This window comes from Eubalaena glacialis, chromosome 7, assembly GCF_028564815.1.
Source record: "Eubalaena glacialis isolate mEubGla1 chromosome 7, mEubGla1.1.hap2.+ XY, whole genome shotgun sequence".
NCBI classification, from domain to species: domain Eukaryota; kingdom Metazoa; phylum Chordata; class Mammalia; order Artiodactyla; family Balaenidae; genus Eubalaena; species Eubalaena glacialis.
This window is the reverse complement of record NC_083722.1, coordinates 10,092,154-10,107,642: the sequence shown is the minus strand read 5'-3', so window position 1 is coordinate 10,107,642 and position 15,489 is coordinate 10,092,154. Positions and strand designations below refer to the sequence as shown.

The 15,489-nt window shown below is 43.8% G+C and overlaps 1 protein-coding gene across 6 annotated transcripts in view; it reads right to left on the bottom strand.

Moving 5' to 3' along the window:
* PHACTR1 (phosphatase and actin regulator 1) overlaps positions 1 to 15,489 on the bottom strand; it is a 300,263-nt gene that overhangs the window by 70,708 nt on the left and 214,066 nt on the right. For 4 of the 6 annotated variants that reach the window (XM_061195732.1, XM_061195729.1, XM_061195728.1 and 1 more), the window contains exons 4-5: positions 12,956 to 13,123; positions 10,650 to 10,856 (exon numbers count right to left, since the gene is read on the bottom strand). The exons of 1 other annotated variant lie outside the window; for it this stretch is intronic. In XM_061195732.1, the coding sequence (XP_061051715.1) occupies positions 10,650 to 10,856; positions 12,956 to 13,123 (375 nt within the window). The remainder of the gene's footprint in view (positions 1 to 10,649; positions 10,857 to 12,955; positions 13,124 to 15,489) is intronic. One more of the 6 variants, XM_061195730.1, reaches the window with a different exon arrangement.

Here is a 15,489-nt window from a genome sequence, read left to right as displayed (position 1 = left end):
CACTTTGTGAAGAGGCTGCTCCCTCCATCGGCAAAATGACAAGTGCCCAGGGCCTCCTGGAGGAGAGGCAGCCTGGCGCTTGCTGAGGGCTGGGCGGGGCCTGCTCGAGGCTTCTGCTACAGGCTGAGGGTACCATGGCCTGGAGAAGTCACCACGAGCTTAGAACTCAGAAGAGTTGGAGTTTAATCTCAGCTCTAAGACCAAGAAGCCCTGTAGCTCTGCCTAAGACATTTATCCTCCCTGAGCTTCAGTTTTCTCATCTCTAGAAAGGGAGCATTGCCCACCTTATAGGTCTGTTATGAGAAGTGAACAGATTAACGTCTACACACCTCCATGTAAGGGGATAAGTGGGCTGAAATACAGCCTGAGGTCTGGCTTTGAGTCATCCAAGAAGAAGGGGCAGCTTTGTGTAATTCATTTCGCCAAAGGGCACCTTTTCATAATTTTATAAAATCCCCAAACAACTTAGCAGAGGGCCTGAGTATAAAATACCCCCAGTAGGTGGTGGTGTGATGAACTGGGAGATTGGGATTGACATGTATACACTGATGTGTATAAAATGGATGACTAATAAGAACCTGCTGTATAAAAAAAAAATAACATAAAATTCAAAAATTCAAAAAAAAAAACCCAGTAGAGTCCTTGATATGTAACAGGAGTTCAACAAATGTAGTCTTAATTCATTCTGAAATAATAATAATATGATATATTCCGGGCTTCTCCCACAGGTCATTGTGAGGGTCAGACAAGATAATGTGGACATGCTTTGTAAATTGCAAAGTGCGACATACATCTGCAGCGTTACAAATAGGACTCTTGCTATCCCTGTGAGAGTCTACCTCACCTGATGCTTCCCGGCCTGGGAGGGAGAGATAGAAGCCGAGAAATCAACAGAGTGTGTGGTGGTTGCATTGTAAGTAAGTGGGTGAAAACACCTGGTGAAAGTGAATCAAGTAGCAGAGCAAAGAGGCTTCCGAGGGACCATCCTAGAAGTCTTCCATGATTGCAACACGGCACTGCGTGTTGGGAAAGGGAAAAAGGCAAGGTTGTCCAGGTTTCAGCGTGCCGTTCCGATGCACACAGTCCTGCATCAGTACTGAGAGCTGGTGGAGAAGGATGCGGAACCAGGAGTCAGAAAACCTGGATTCTCTGGGACTAATTAGCTAAGAAATTTATCTAAGCTTCTTGGGACCCAGGTGCTTTTACCTCTAAAAATCCAGGGCTTAAAAATGCCTTCTTTACCTTGATAGCACTTCCCTGAACACAATACTTTGCCTCTCTCTGATGCACGACATTTACGGATTATGGTAGGACACACACTACCTCAGTCATTTATTGTGACTGCTCCTGCTGGGGCACACACAAAGCTCTCTGCTTGCTGACTTAGAAATGGATGAGTCTTCGGCAGCCAGACTGACCGAGATGCAGTATATTCATAAAACTGTCTCTGCTGATGGAGTGGAAAGAGCAAAAACAACCAGTTCCAGAGAACAAGAAAAATAAACTCAAACTACGTCACAGAGCCAGAAAACCCAAGGGGGCTATATTTCCAAACCTGACACACCTCTGGCTTATGACTTCACACAAGAAAGTGAAAACCCCCGATTACTTTTGTAGTTGAGACTGGTGCCAGAGGACTGTAGTCTATACACTGAATGAGTCTGGGCTAAATGAATATACCCCTAGCCTCTCTCTTCACTTTTTAAGTTAACAACAGCTGTAGAAGCTGGAGAAGCATTTATAACTTTATAATAGACGATTCAGATACACTTGCCAATGATAGTAGCACTTAACGTCTTAATGAACAAAAGTGTTGTAAGAATTTCTCAGTCATTTGCCACCTGGTTCTAGTGGGTTAGAATCTCTGATCTCCTTTCATAGATACAGGCATCCATCCAAGGACATGAAGAGTCTGTAAGAAGTGTACTTAGAACTTAAATAAGAGTCCAGTACCACGAAACCACAGAATCAGATTCTCCTGGCTATAAGAAAGGTGCTTATAGGAGCCCCACCAATCACTTTGGGCCATCCTGGGGATTTTAAGGTAGTCTGGCCTTTTTTCTTTCTTTTTTTGGCCAGATGCCTGGAAAGGCAAAAATGTGTTGACTGACCCCTCGTGGTGAAAGGGCTAGAAGAGTATTAAGTGATTTGTATTCAATGCCCTCAGCCTGGCTTGCTCTCCTAAGCCAGCCCAGCACACGGAAACCTCAGCAAAGTGTCCTGAGACCTTCCAGAATCCTAAAATGAGGGCCATGATCACATACGCATCACCAGCACCTGACTGTTTCAGAGCCACTTTCCACAAAGACACATTTTTGTTTTTAAATGGACCCTTCCCAAGGCCACCTGGGGAGATGACAGCAAGTAGGGAAGTGAGTGCCTCCCTGAGATGGTGACACGGGGCAGTGGAGGGGTGGCTCACTAGCTAACTGGGTCACTTGGGCATGTCAGCTCTGCCACAACTACATTCGATTTTGTAAAAGTCAAACTACACCTTATTCATTGTCGGGGAACTGCTCTCAAAGAGTCAAAACTGCAGATGTCCCTATAATCACAAGAACAAACACCTGTTCATAAGATCAGTATTTTGTTAGAAACTGTAAGTCATTGATAAAAACACATTCTATCGTTTATTTTTGCAGCAATGCAGACTACTGCTGGTGCTCCCAGGGAGACCAGGCAAGGAGACGGCCAGGCAACTGATAACTGGGTGGTTGAACCCGAGCCTTCCACGAGACAGGCGTAAAGGCAGGCGAGAAGGTCCAGAATGGGCAATGGCAAGGAGCCCGGATTGGACGGTGCCCACCAGGGGGGACTGCTATCTTGAGCATCCAGGCAAAAGCTGAGAGCGAGTCAAATCGAAATCACAAAGTCATGGAGGCAAACATACACATGCTCGCCTGGTCTCAGAACACGGGAACCAGGGGGTCTATCTGTGAAGTTTTAAGCAGTAAATTTAGATCACATACAATGAAATACTACTTAGAGCATATCCTGATTAAGAGGTAGTACATTCATGGTGAAGGTATCAAGAAGTTCAAGCTAGATCCATAAATCTTTTTTTTTGAAGTCTTAATTTATTTTTTATTTATTTTTGGCTGCATTGAGTCTTCATTGTGGCGAGCGGGGGCTACTCTTCCTTGCAATGCGTGGGCTTCTCATTGTGGTGGCTTCTCTTGTTGCGAAGCACGGGATCTAGGCGCGTGGGCTTCAGTAGTTGCAGCACTCGGGCTCAGTAGTTGCAGCATGTGGGCCCTAGAGAGGATTCCTTTTTTTTTCTTTTTTTAAAATGTTTTATGTTATTTTATTTTGTTTTTTTGGCTGCGTCGGGTCTTTGTTGCAGTGCGTGGACTTCTCTCTAGTTGTGGTGTGCAGATTTTTCTCTTCTCTAGTTGTGGTGCGTGGGCTCCAGAGCATGTGGGCTCTGTAGTTGTGGCGCACGGGCTTCTCTCTAGTTGTGGCATGCAGGCTTTTCTCTTCTCTAGTTGTGGTGCGTGGGCTCCAGAGCACGTGGGCTCTGTAGTTGTGGCACGTGGGCTCCAGAGCACCTGGGCTCTGTAATTTGTGGCACACGGGCGCTAGTTGAGGCGCACAAGCTCAGTAGTTGTGGTGCATGGGCTTAGTTGCCCCACGGCATGTGGGAGCTTAGTTCCCCGACCACGAATCGAACCCGCGTCCCCTGCACTGGAAGGCGGATTATTCACCACTGGACCACCAGGGAAGTCCCTAGAGTGGATTCTTAACCACTGCACCACCAGGGAAGTCCCTAGATCCATAAATCTTATAAAGGCAAATGAGGACAGCTACAGTTCATCTCTAACCCTACATCCATCTGATGCACGATATTTATTCACTGTCAGAGGACACACTCAGATTTCTTGCATTTATACTGATGGTGGTAGCTGGTCTAACCACCTGCAGGGTATCCCCATATCCCCATGAAATTCCGAGTGTACTCCCTGACACCTAAGGCTGGACCACAAGTTTGCCTGATGGATGACTGTCACGTTCTAACTGCTACCCTTACGGGAAGTTGCTTTTCTACCTAGGTTATCATGTTTCCTTCAGACACCACAGAACCCATGAGAATCAGATTTCATTTTCAGCAGCACTCAGAGCCGGAGAACAATGTGCACAGCTTCTCCTAAAGAAGCAAGTGTCCTGCTGTGAACTCATGGGCAAATGATCATCCAGCTCCTCCTTCAATGCCTCTGCAATGGGGCTCTATGCCTCTCATGGCCTCCTGTCCTGCTGCTGAACAGCACTAGCTAAGGACACAGCAGGGAACAAGGCAGACTAAATCCCCACCCCCGGGGAAACGTACCCCTGGGACACTGAAACAACGTCCAAGAGGAAGAGCCAAGGGCAGCTGCTTGGTGCCCTCTGCAATTTCACGTTGACGCTGGGCAGCCCCAGTTACATTCATCCATCCAGTTGTAAATCCATCCAACAGCAGTAGCATCCATCTTATCCAAACATCAAGGAGACAGGCTTGGTTGAAATCAAGCAAATGCTGCTAAAAGTCCACAAAAGATGCCCTCTTCCTCCTCCAAAGTTAAATCCCTCGTTGTGGCTTTCAAGGTTCTCCACAGTTACCCTCAACCCACTGCTGGCCTGATCTTTCTTGACTTCCCTACAGGAATCCCACATCCCTGCCAAGCTGCGCTGTTTGCTATGTCTTGAACATGCTATGCCTTGCATGCATGTGCCTCTGTGAACCCTGCTTCCCATTTCCTGGAAAGCTCCTCACCCATCCCTACTAATTTTGCTTATCTTTATGGCTTGTCTTAAACATACATTCTCCTCCATGATGCTTGTTCTGATTCCTCCCAAAGGATTTGATCTCTTACTATTTGAATTTCTTTAGAACCATGTTTATACATCTTCACATTAAACATTTTCTGTAGCTTACAACCATCTACAACTCTGATAAGAAAACACTTTTTGTAAATTATATCAGGGCTGGAAGAGCACTTTGCTCATAGTGCAAAAAATACACAAAATATAAGTGCCATTCAGCGTTACAAAGGAAGGAAATCCTGTCACATGCCACAGCATGCATGAACCTTAAGGACATTATGCTAAGTGAAAAAAGCCAGTCACAAAAAGACAAATACTGTATGATTCCATTTATATGAGGTACCCAGAGTAGTCAAATTCATAGAAACGAGGAGTAAAATGGAGGTTCCCAGGGGCTAAGGGGAGATGAAAGAGAAAGGGGTGTTTTTAATAGGCAGAATTTCAACTTTGCAAGATGAAAAAGTTCTGGAAATCTGTTGCACAATGTGATTATACATAACATTACTGACTGTATATTTAAAAATGGTTAAGGTGGTAAATTTTATATTATGTGTTTTCACCACAAAAAGAAATAGGCCAAGTGAATTAAATCTCCAACCTAACAGCGCTCCAAAAAAGGAAAGGCATTTTGTTGCAATCTTTGCCTTGATCATAGATGTCAGAGCAGAAAGCATCCTTTTAAACATGTTTTAACCCATAGATAGTCCTTAGATGCACTAAGAAAAGAATTTCTGCATTTTGAGAAAAGAAAATCAAGACCGGAATACTATGGAGAAATGGGTATAAAGAGTAAATTCAGGCAATTTCCCATCCCTTCAAAATACCAGTTATCAAGAGACTGTGAACCTTAAACCTCTTTATGAGGCCCCTGGATTACGATTCATTTTTTCCGTTTAAAAGCACAGATGAGGTCCAGGGTCTCAATGGTCTAATCATCAGTTTTCTTGCACTTTCTGAGTAGAATACCGGGAAGGAAGGCAAGGACAGAGACAAAAGTAGTTAGATGATTTTGGAGGGTTGGAGAGGAAGCTGAAAGAGGAGAACAAGGAGGGTGGGGTGGGATATACTGGGGAGAAATGGGGACAGAGAAACCTAATGAAATTACAGATCAGAATGTGGGTGTAGAACAGCCCACTGTAGACACTGTCCTCAAAACTAGAGAGACAGCTCTAAATAGAAATACTGGTTTTACCTTGACAAGCTCTGCATAGGGGATTCCCATTAGACACATGCTGGGGCTGAAAAAATACCACAGGGCATGGCCGCTGTCTGGCAGGGAAATTTGCAGTTGCAAATACTTCGTAACACTGAAACTAGCAATCGACCAGTTCTGATAATACAGTAAGCTTCCCTGTATTTCAGGTTCTAAAGACAGTGCAACTATACCCTGGGCCCGTCCACATTAGCAGAAGGACTTGTTTTTAAGGATCAGCAAGAGTTCCCTTTCTTTGCTGAGCTGTCGGTTTCTAGCTGTGGTCAAGTGCTTCCCATGTGATCTGCCCCGTTCTTGATTCTTAGACCATCTCTTTCTAGCATGTTCTTTGAAACTCTTTATAATCAAGTGCCTTAAGAACATTACCTATTTTCGAAAGACCGGACAATTTTTTTGTCTTTGAGTTATACAAACAAAGCAGATTTTCTAATTTCTTAAACAGATTAAAAACCAAAGAGAAAAAAAAAAAAGCAAACCAAAACAAAAAATAAATAAACAAAACCCAAAGAAAACTAATGATTCCGTTGTTACGAATTTTAAGAATAGGTATCTTAGTAGAGATGGTATAAACTAATGGTGAAGAGGAGGGCTCTGGGGTAAAACAAAATGGGTAGAGTTTGTCTCTGGACTTACTAGCTACGTCACCATGACTGAGTAATTTAACTTCTCTGAATTTCATTTTCCTCCTCTGTGAAAAGGAAAGAATAAAGAAAATAGTATCTACCTCATAGGACTAAATGGTACATTGTAAATTTCTCCAAAAATGGCAGCTGCCATTATTACCCAAGTGTGACCATCAGACTGTGAAGCTCAGCTATCACATAAGCTGATTATCCTTCATTCCAATGGCACTTGTGGGGTACCTAATCACAGGTATCTTATGCAGAAGGACTGGATTACTCACGCAATGTTTAACATTTGACTCCTGGAGCCAGGATGGCTGGAGAGGTGATTGATGGAGACTTAGAAAAGTAGGAGACAGTATTTTTTGCTTCCACTACCTTTTTCCTCTAGGGTCAGCCATTATTCCAAGAAGGATGCGTTTTGAGAATCATTATCTCAGATCATATGCGTTATGCAACCAGCTCCGCTGGGCACTGTCCTTCCAGAATGGAAGGGAAGCTGACACCCAACAACTCCTGACCCTGTGATACAGGCCCCTGTGCATACTGATGTTGGAGATAAGAAGGATGAAGATGACGACAAGAGAAGAGGAGTTTGGGAGAGCAAGAGGGCTTCCCTCTATCCGGCTAAAGAACAGAGAAAAAGCATAAGGCAAATAGTCTCCAAGTTAATTATGATTTTCCTCATCAAATGGAAGCAAATGCCAAAGCAGAGATATTTCTACATATCTTTCCCTGATCGTGCACCCAGATGTAGCCTCAGCCCCGGCTCACGCTTCCTCCAGTATCTACTGGACCAGTAACCACTGTCACTCTTTACCAGCCATGCTCGGTGCCTTTCAAGTTGTTGTCTGTTTCCTTTCAAAAATGTCAACAGAACGACGGACACTGAGAACATGCTAAAACTCTCAAGTCTCAACTTAAGAGTTCTAGAATTCTCAGTTTATTAATTCCTGCTCACATGGCCCAGGTGCCTCTAATGAGTAAGAGAACAGGGTTAATGGGGCTGCCTCATGGTGATGCAGATTCATTATGACTGATTGTTGACTTACAAAAATTAAGCAAGTCTAATGGAGTTTAAACCCAAAAGGAAAGCACCAGACTCGCAGTCACACACCCCTGTACCTGTCTTGCCTTCATCATATTTAAGAGGCTACCAGGTACAATATGGTAAGGATCATCAGCTTGTATGTATTTTTATCCATTTGACCCAAGCTCTATGGAGGTGAGATGTACAGATAATAGATAAAATCCACTCTCTTGGGGAAAGAACCACGGAAGCTGGAGAGACTGGGCTAATAGAGCAAGAGAGGCCTGCGGACACCAGGCCACCCAAGTTCTGGGCTCATGGCTGAAGTTGACATGTGCGTCTATTAATTGGGTAACTAGATAAATGAGATTTAACTTAATGTTAGTTTAAAAACTTGCTGTCAATTCTTCTTTTAAAATGTCTTATCTACTGGTCCATTCCCTCTCTTCCCACTGCCATCAGTCAGATGCTTTGAGCTTCTATTTCAACAACTGGAGCGGCCTCTTAAAGTGTCTCCCTGCCTCAAATTGTTCGATCTAATTTAACTAGTGATTTTGGAGAACAAGACACAGGGCAGGCCTCGGCGGCTTCTCTGTTGGGCCTTCAACCTTCCCCTCTTCCTGTTCATTCTACACAGTGACCCACGAGTATACCTTAAAGTCTAGTTTTCATCATACCACCCACTCCCCAGCTCAAAAATCTCCGAAAGCTCTCCAGTGCCACGGGAATAAAATCTAAATCCTCACATGCCCTACCTGGTGAACGCTCTCTCTCAATACACCCCAAGATGGACCCTCCACCCCAGCTCAGCCTCCCTGTCACCGGCCCGAAGCATGGCCACCTCTGAGCCTTTGTGCAGGTCTTCTTTTCTGGAATGTTCTTTCCTCATTCTCTATAAAAGTCCTTCATGCTTTAAGGGTGGGCTCAAGTTTCAGGCTCTCCTAGAACCCTTCTATCAGACTGTGCTGAACTACAAGTATTACACCCAACAGTAGTTATTCCGGCGCTCTATTTTTGGATATTTAAAATATATATTCATATCCGTATATATATATCATATACCTATACATTGAACCCTCATGTATTTGTACCCACTTTGATACCTAGCACAGTATTCTGCCTAGAGTTAGGTGTGCTGAATAAATATGTATTATATGCAGGAGTTTGTTTTTCAACATTTAATCTTTCTCAACGGAAATCTGGCATCTAAGTCTTAAAAGGTACCTAGCCCTTAAAACGTACATAATTTATTTCTAGAATTAGGATTAGCAATTCTCATACCAGGAATAAGTGAGGAAAAACCCAGAGATGCTTATAAAAATACATGCATACTGTTGAGATGTTGCATTTTTTACAATAAGGAAGATGGAAACCTCTTAAGGGGTCATTCATGTAAATCGGGATCCCCACCACGTAGCTAACAAAATCACGTTGTGGAATGTCTACTAACATGAGAACCAGTTCATAAGTCATCACTGAGAGCAAAAAGCAGGTGATAAAAGAAAACGTACAGTAGTATTTGATTTTTATTACATAAATGATAGATGGACAGTGGTTATGTCTTAGAGGGAGGCTTACAAGGACTTTTTTTCCTTTGTGGTTTTCTATGCATTTAAATTTGGGGGCACTAAAGTGTTATTAATGTGTTGAATGGTTCCTTTAGAAGGAAATTTGCTCTTTTGAACCACAAACCCTGACTTGGATGGATGTGTACATTGATAGAGGAGCGTGACACAAACTTATATTTGAATTGTAACCTACTAAAACTCAGTGCCATGTGAGAGACATCCTGCCACCGTGGAAACAACATTCATTGAACTAGGAGTTGGGAAACACAGGGTCTAATTGTGGCTCTACTGCAGAATTCCTGCCAGCCCTGGAAAAGCCACTTATTTTCTTGAACCTCAGGTTTTTCATGATAAAACAGGTGAATATTCTTTCATCCCCATCCCATCTTACAAAAGTGTATAGAGATCAATTAGAGACTATTTATAAAAATAGCAAACATATTGTAAAAAAGGCAGTCGATCAGTATCAGGTGGGATTATTATCAAGGTTGGAGAAACACCCCTCTGAAATCTTGAATCTCTGATTACACCGCAACCTTAAATCACAAAGTCATACCCGATTCGTGTGCTAATGTGCGGTGAAGTGCAATTTCACTAAATGCTCAATTTAATAACTGTGGGTGCATTTGTTAAATAACACTTGAACAATGAAAATATGAAATCATTTCAGGTTATTACAAGATACTGAATATAGTCCCCTGTGCTATACAGTAAATCCTTGTTGTGTATCTATTTTATATATAGTAGTTTGTGTCTGTTAATCCCAATTATAATCTGAAAGAACTATATAACTGAGTCACTTTGCCGTATATCTGAAACTAACACATTATTGTAAATCAACTATACTTCAATTTTTAAAAAGTTATTTTAGGACAACATTCCTCAGCTTGCTCTTCTCTAAAAGTATTTCCAACAATACTCTGCAAATTACTGTCTTTCCTTTTTTTTCCCCCCCAAAGAGAATAGCACAGACATAAATTTTAATAGAAGAAATACACTGGGCTTCAGATCAATTATTTAAAGACAAAAAATTTAAAGCTTTGGCAAACTCATTATGAAGGGAACAGACGCTACTCTTTATCTCTGCAAAGATTTTGATGGTGAATCTAATTCACCTACATGGGCAAGTAATCTTTACTTAGCCACATAAATGCCAATGTACATGTTTACAAATGCACGCGACTGCAGCCTCTTAGCCTATGACTGGCAGGTGTATATCGCATGCTTCTGGACACGAACACACAAACCCAGGTCATGACGGCATGTACCAAGACACACACAGAAACCCCCAAATGTCCCACAGAGCGACCTTACCAAAGAGGTGCATCGGGCCCCAGAGAAAAAGAAAAAGCACAAGAAAGGATCCCTTGAAGGGAAGGCACGGCTGCAGGTCCCCAGAAGACATCTTGACTCACCTGTTAAGTGGTTGGCAATCCTGGCAGTGGGTTTGGGAGGCAGGGCAGGGGGTTGCTTGAGGAGAGAGAGCTGCTTCACTGGGGTCTCCTCATGGTCTCCAGGGAAAGCAGCAGGTTTTTTGGGGGGCAGGAGCAGGACGGGTTTGGCTGAAGGATCTTGGGGCAGGAGGACTCCAGACTCACTGGCAGAGGGACTCTCTTCAGACACTGAGGGGACAACCACATGACACACAGCGACATTACACAAACGCAGTGCAGGTGCGGCCGGCGGAAGCCGGGGGGCACACAGGACAGGGTTAGCAACACAGCAGAGCACCGATTGTTCCAGGCTGTCACAGTCGCGTGGGGTGTTCAAGAGAGGACGCCAGAAATCCAATAAAGCCATGGTGAGGGTGGGGGAAGTAGGGGGGAGGGAGAGACAGAAAACGGAGAGAGCTGGAAAGAGCAAGAGGGAGAAGAAGGAAGAGGACGCTTCCTCAAACCACCCAAAGCTTCATCCCTTCAACCTTGGTGTTCATCATGCAAATTCTACGGGTGCTCCAAAATGGGACTCACGGGACCACAGCGACAATCAACAGATGGCAGGTGTAGTGGATCAAGGACCAGGAGCCCCCTCTGAACCAAACCAGCACCAAATGCCGGCATCTTCCTTTGGGCCTGTTTGCCCTTTGCTGGGAAGGAAGAGCGAATGCATTCCGGGGTCTTGTTTTTGCCTGCTGGGTCTCCTTGTGTCCCTGCTCCCTGGGTCTGAGGACAGCCTAGAGGCTGACGCTGGGCAGGTGATCCCCACATGCCTGGGGCAGCGGCTGCTCCTCCAGGTTTGGGGCCATCCGAGCTGGGCAGCAGCATCCAGGGGGTGCTCTGCAGTTTTAGGGGCACCTTCCTGCCCCTACCAGCTCCGATACACCTGGGTAAGGCGAAGGATGCTCCAAATCAACACCCTTTTCATTTTCCGCCTTCCTTTCTCCTGCACTCGCCAGAAGCATGGTTTTCTGCTTTTGATTCTGCCCATTTCTCATTGCTCTGCCCTGGGGCTGCCTCTTCCTCTTCCCCATGGTGGGGCGGGTGGGGGGCGCGGACCAGGACCGGCTCCAATTAAGAGCTGTCACGGGTGGTAGCACAGGCTCTCCTACCATGCTGGCAACCCGGCCAATGACAGAACGAGACTCTACGACTTCCCTGGGATGACAGATGTCACTACAGCAATCTGATCCCAATGTCACAGGGAAGGCTGGGAAGAAGCCTCAATTTACTGCTTTAGTTGGAACAATCTCCCCAGCTTGGGGAGGGGGAGGGAAATGCAACTCAGATGCATATCTCCCCCTCCCCATCACTGCTACAGGAAGAAAGCCTCCCCTGCCCTCTTCCTTCTCCCTACTCTGGGTAGCAGTGTTTCCTGCAGTCAGAGCCCTTTACACAACCCTCAGGAGAACTAGGTTCTCCCCTGTCTCAAGGGACACCATTATCATCAGTGCTGGACACACCGACGGAGCAGTGACTCCCTGGGTCCCAAAGTGAAGCACGGCGCTGACTCTGAAACACCATCCCGCTCGCCTCCCGTCTGAGTTCTATGACGCAGACTTTGCACACGGTGTGGGGGAAGGCCCTGGCCTCTCTACCCAGACTCCAGATATTCCCAGAGGCCCCATTCCCCAGGCTTGTCTCCTGACAGCAAGGACCTCTCCTTACTGGCTGTCGGGAGGGTGCCATCTTCTGGCTAATGAGGACCACTCTGCAAACCTTGTGAGGGAGTGAGTATCGGCCACTCAGAGGGCTTTGGACCAAAGAGGGAGAGACAGATGGCATCAAAATTATCTGTCAGCAGGATACCGGTAAATTGTAGACAATTAACACATTAATTGCTTTTATATAGTAAATTGGTACAATTTACTAAATCGATATAACTATTAACTGGTATATTGGGATTAGGATTCAAAGGCATACCAGGGCCTTATGACCAGGTAGACTTAGACAGGTACCCTACAGAAGCACAGGACTCTTTAGCTTTATCTTAATAGAAATGAGGGTTAGAAAACAGACATTTTAAATCATCAGTATTACAAAACAAGACATATCTTCTTTAAAGAGATTAAGATTATAAAAATGTTTTTAAAGACTGTAGAAAAATAAATGGACACATCCTCCATATTTTTACACTCAGCATGTACTAACTGGTCACTTTCATCCCCATTTCCAGGAGATCCTTATGTTCAGGGTGGTTCAAAATAGAAGCCGAAGTCCAGCCAGGCTGAAGGCCCCTAACACCACATGCTGGGGACCAGTTCCACGTCTACCAGGGGCATTACCTGTCCCATCCATGATGTCGGAAGGTTGGAGCACCTCGTATGAGCAGGGATCCCTGGGCATCGGGACTGGCTCCATCTCGGACAGGGCGGGCAGAGATAGCTGGCTGGAGCTCAGGGACTGCCCGTTTTCCAGGGAGTCATCTTCATTCGATATGGAGAGCTCCCCGTCTGTCAGAGCGAGGAGATCGCAGAGTTAGACCACGCCTGCCTTCCAGGCAAGGGTGACATTTACAGCCTGCTACCTGAGTCTAGATGCTTTTGAACAATCTGTATCAAGGCCAGTATGGAAAGTCTACACTTGTTCTTTTGCTTTTAAGGCATCTAACCACCAGGGCAACAATTTCCAGTGATCTTCAGCAATATGCCTGTTTTCTCTCCATTCTTCTAATTATCGACAGATGAATGGATAAAGAAGATATGGTACATATATACAATGCAATATTACTCAAGCATAAAAAAGAATGAAATAATGCCATTTGCAGCAACATGGATGGACCTAGAGATTATCATACTAAGTGAAGTAAGCCAAACAGAGAAAGACAAATATGATACTGCTTATATGTGAAATCTAAAAAAAAAAAGATATGAATGAACTTATTTACAGAGACTCACAGACACAGAACACAAACTTATGGTTACCAAAGGGGAAAGGGGGTGGGAAGGGATAAATTAGGATTTACATATACACACTACCATATATAAAGTAGATAGACAACAAGGACCTACTGTATAGCACAGGGAACTAGTCTCAATATTTTGTAATAACCTATAAGGGAAAAGAATCTGAAAAAGAATATATATGTGTGTGTGTATATATGTGTACATACATATATAAAAACGTGTGTACACATATATATGTGTACACACATATATAAGAAGAATATATGTGTGTGTATATATACACACACACACACACAAACACACATATATAATTGAATCACTGTGCTGTACACACCTGAAACTAACGTGATATTGTAAATCAACTATACTCCAATTTTTAAAAATTTAAAAAATTGTAAAAATCATTATCTACCATATTTTCTATGTGTTTTTTAAATGAAAATAAATTTTTCTTCATAATTTTTGAAAACTTGGAAAACCTGAGCAGGACTCAAGAGATTGGAAAACCAGGTCAGGAATTCCTACTTTGAAGAGCAAAGGGCTTCAAGCACTCAACAGGCACCAGGACACGGTACACCAAGGCCCTAGGAAAAACTCACCCTGTCTTCTCTTTATCTCCGCTCACATCCAATTTCTCTAAATGTCTAGGAGGGTTCTAAGCTCCAGCTGAAGGGCTGCAGCAGCTCAAAGACTCTGGGAGGTGCCAGGATTCTCCCAGTGCCCACCAGTGATCCTGAACGGTAGGGTACAGACTTTGATCTTGCTCTAAGCTCAGCAAGACAAGGGGCAGCTAGTTAACACCATGGTGGAGGATCAAAGGCTCCTGCACAATGGCCGTTTGTCAAATCAAAATTCCCCCAGTGTGATTTCATCTTAGCCCAGGGGAGTCCTAGATAACTAGACATTAAAGTCAAATTAATTTTTAAAGAGGACTGAAAGCTATTCCAGTCAGATGAATAAATATCCAGATGAAAGACTCTAAGTTATGTTTAGGCAGAAACACAGAAGCCAGCAAAGCAATTACCTGCCTTAAAATGGGAAGATGGATAATTTACTTGTAGAAATAAAACAGTAAAATGACTCCAAGGTTAATCTTGGATAAATAATCCTTTCCTTTTGCTATGTTCCTCCCAAGGCTTTAATTTTATACACAGTGATAATATGGCCGCAAAAGAGTCCTCTGCCCACCCCCTTTGCCCCCAATTAGAATTGGCCTGATGAAATGTATGTTCAACAGAGCAATTTACAAACCAACAGGCTTTAGATAGCACATGGTTCAAGGACATATGATATTTGACCTGAATTTTTAATAAACATAGAAAAAATATATATATAATGGACACCAAAAAATCATCTGAAGCAGACAATATAAAGCACTGATTCTTGAAGATTGTGGGGTTTTTTCCCCTTCTTTTCACTTGGTCTTTTTATGTGTCTCAAATGGTAATAGCAGTCATGATAATTGTGATTAACAATATGACTACTTCTTATTAATAAGAGAAGAGCAGTGCAGACTCTCAGGCCAATGCTATGGAAAGTACACAGCTGAACTGAGTGTACCCAGGATGGGAAGGGCTGTGGGTGTGAGCGTTAGTGCATCAACATCCCATAATGGATGGTCCCTGGTCCTCTTAACACTCTTTGGTTTAGCTTGTTCAAACTGACACCGTGGGAAGTAGCTCTACTTCAAATTCCCAGTTGGTGGAATAATGATGTAGCTGCCATTAGGTTTAATACATCTCTGGGAAACCACTTTGATTTTTGATGTTCCAAGTGTAGTAAAAGTCTTGGATAAGACAACCAGAGGAGGAAGGGGTTTCAGGGCTGTTGCCATGTTCTGCTTCTTTGGGGCAAAGATGTGATGGAATGATTGCTATACATTTTAACTGTTAAAAGTACCATAGATGCAGTAT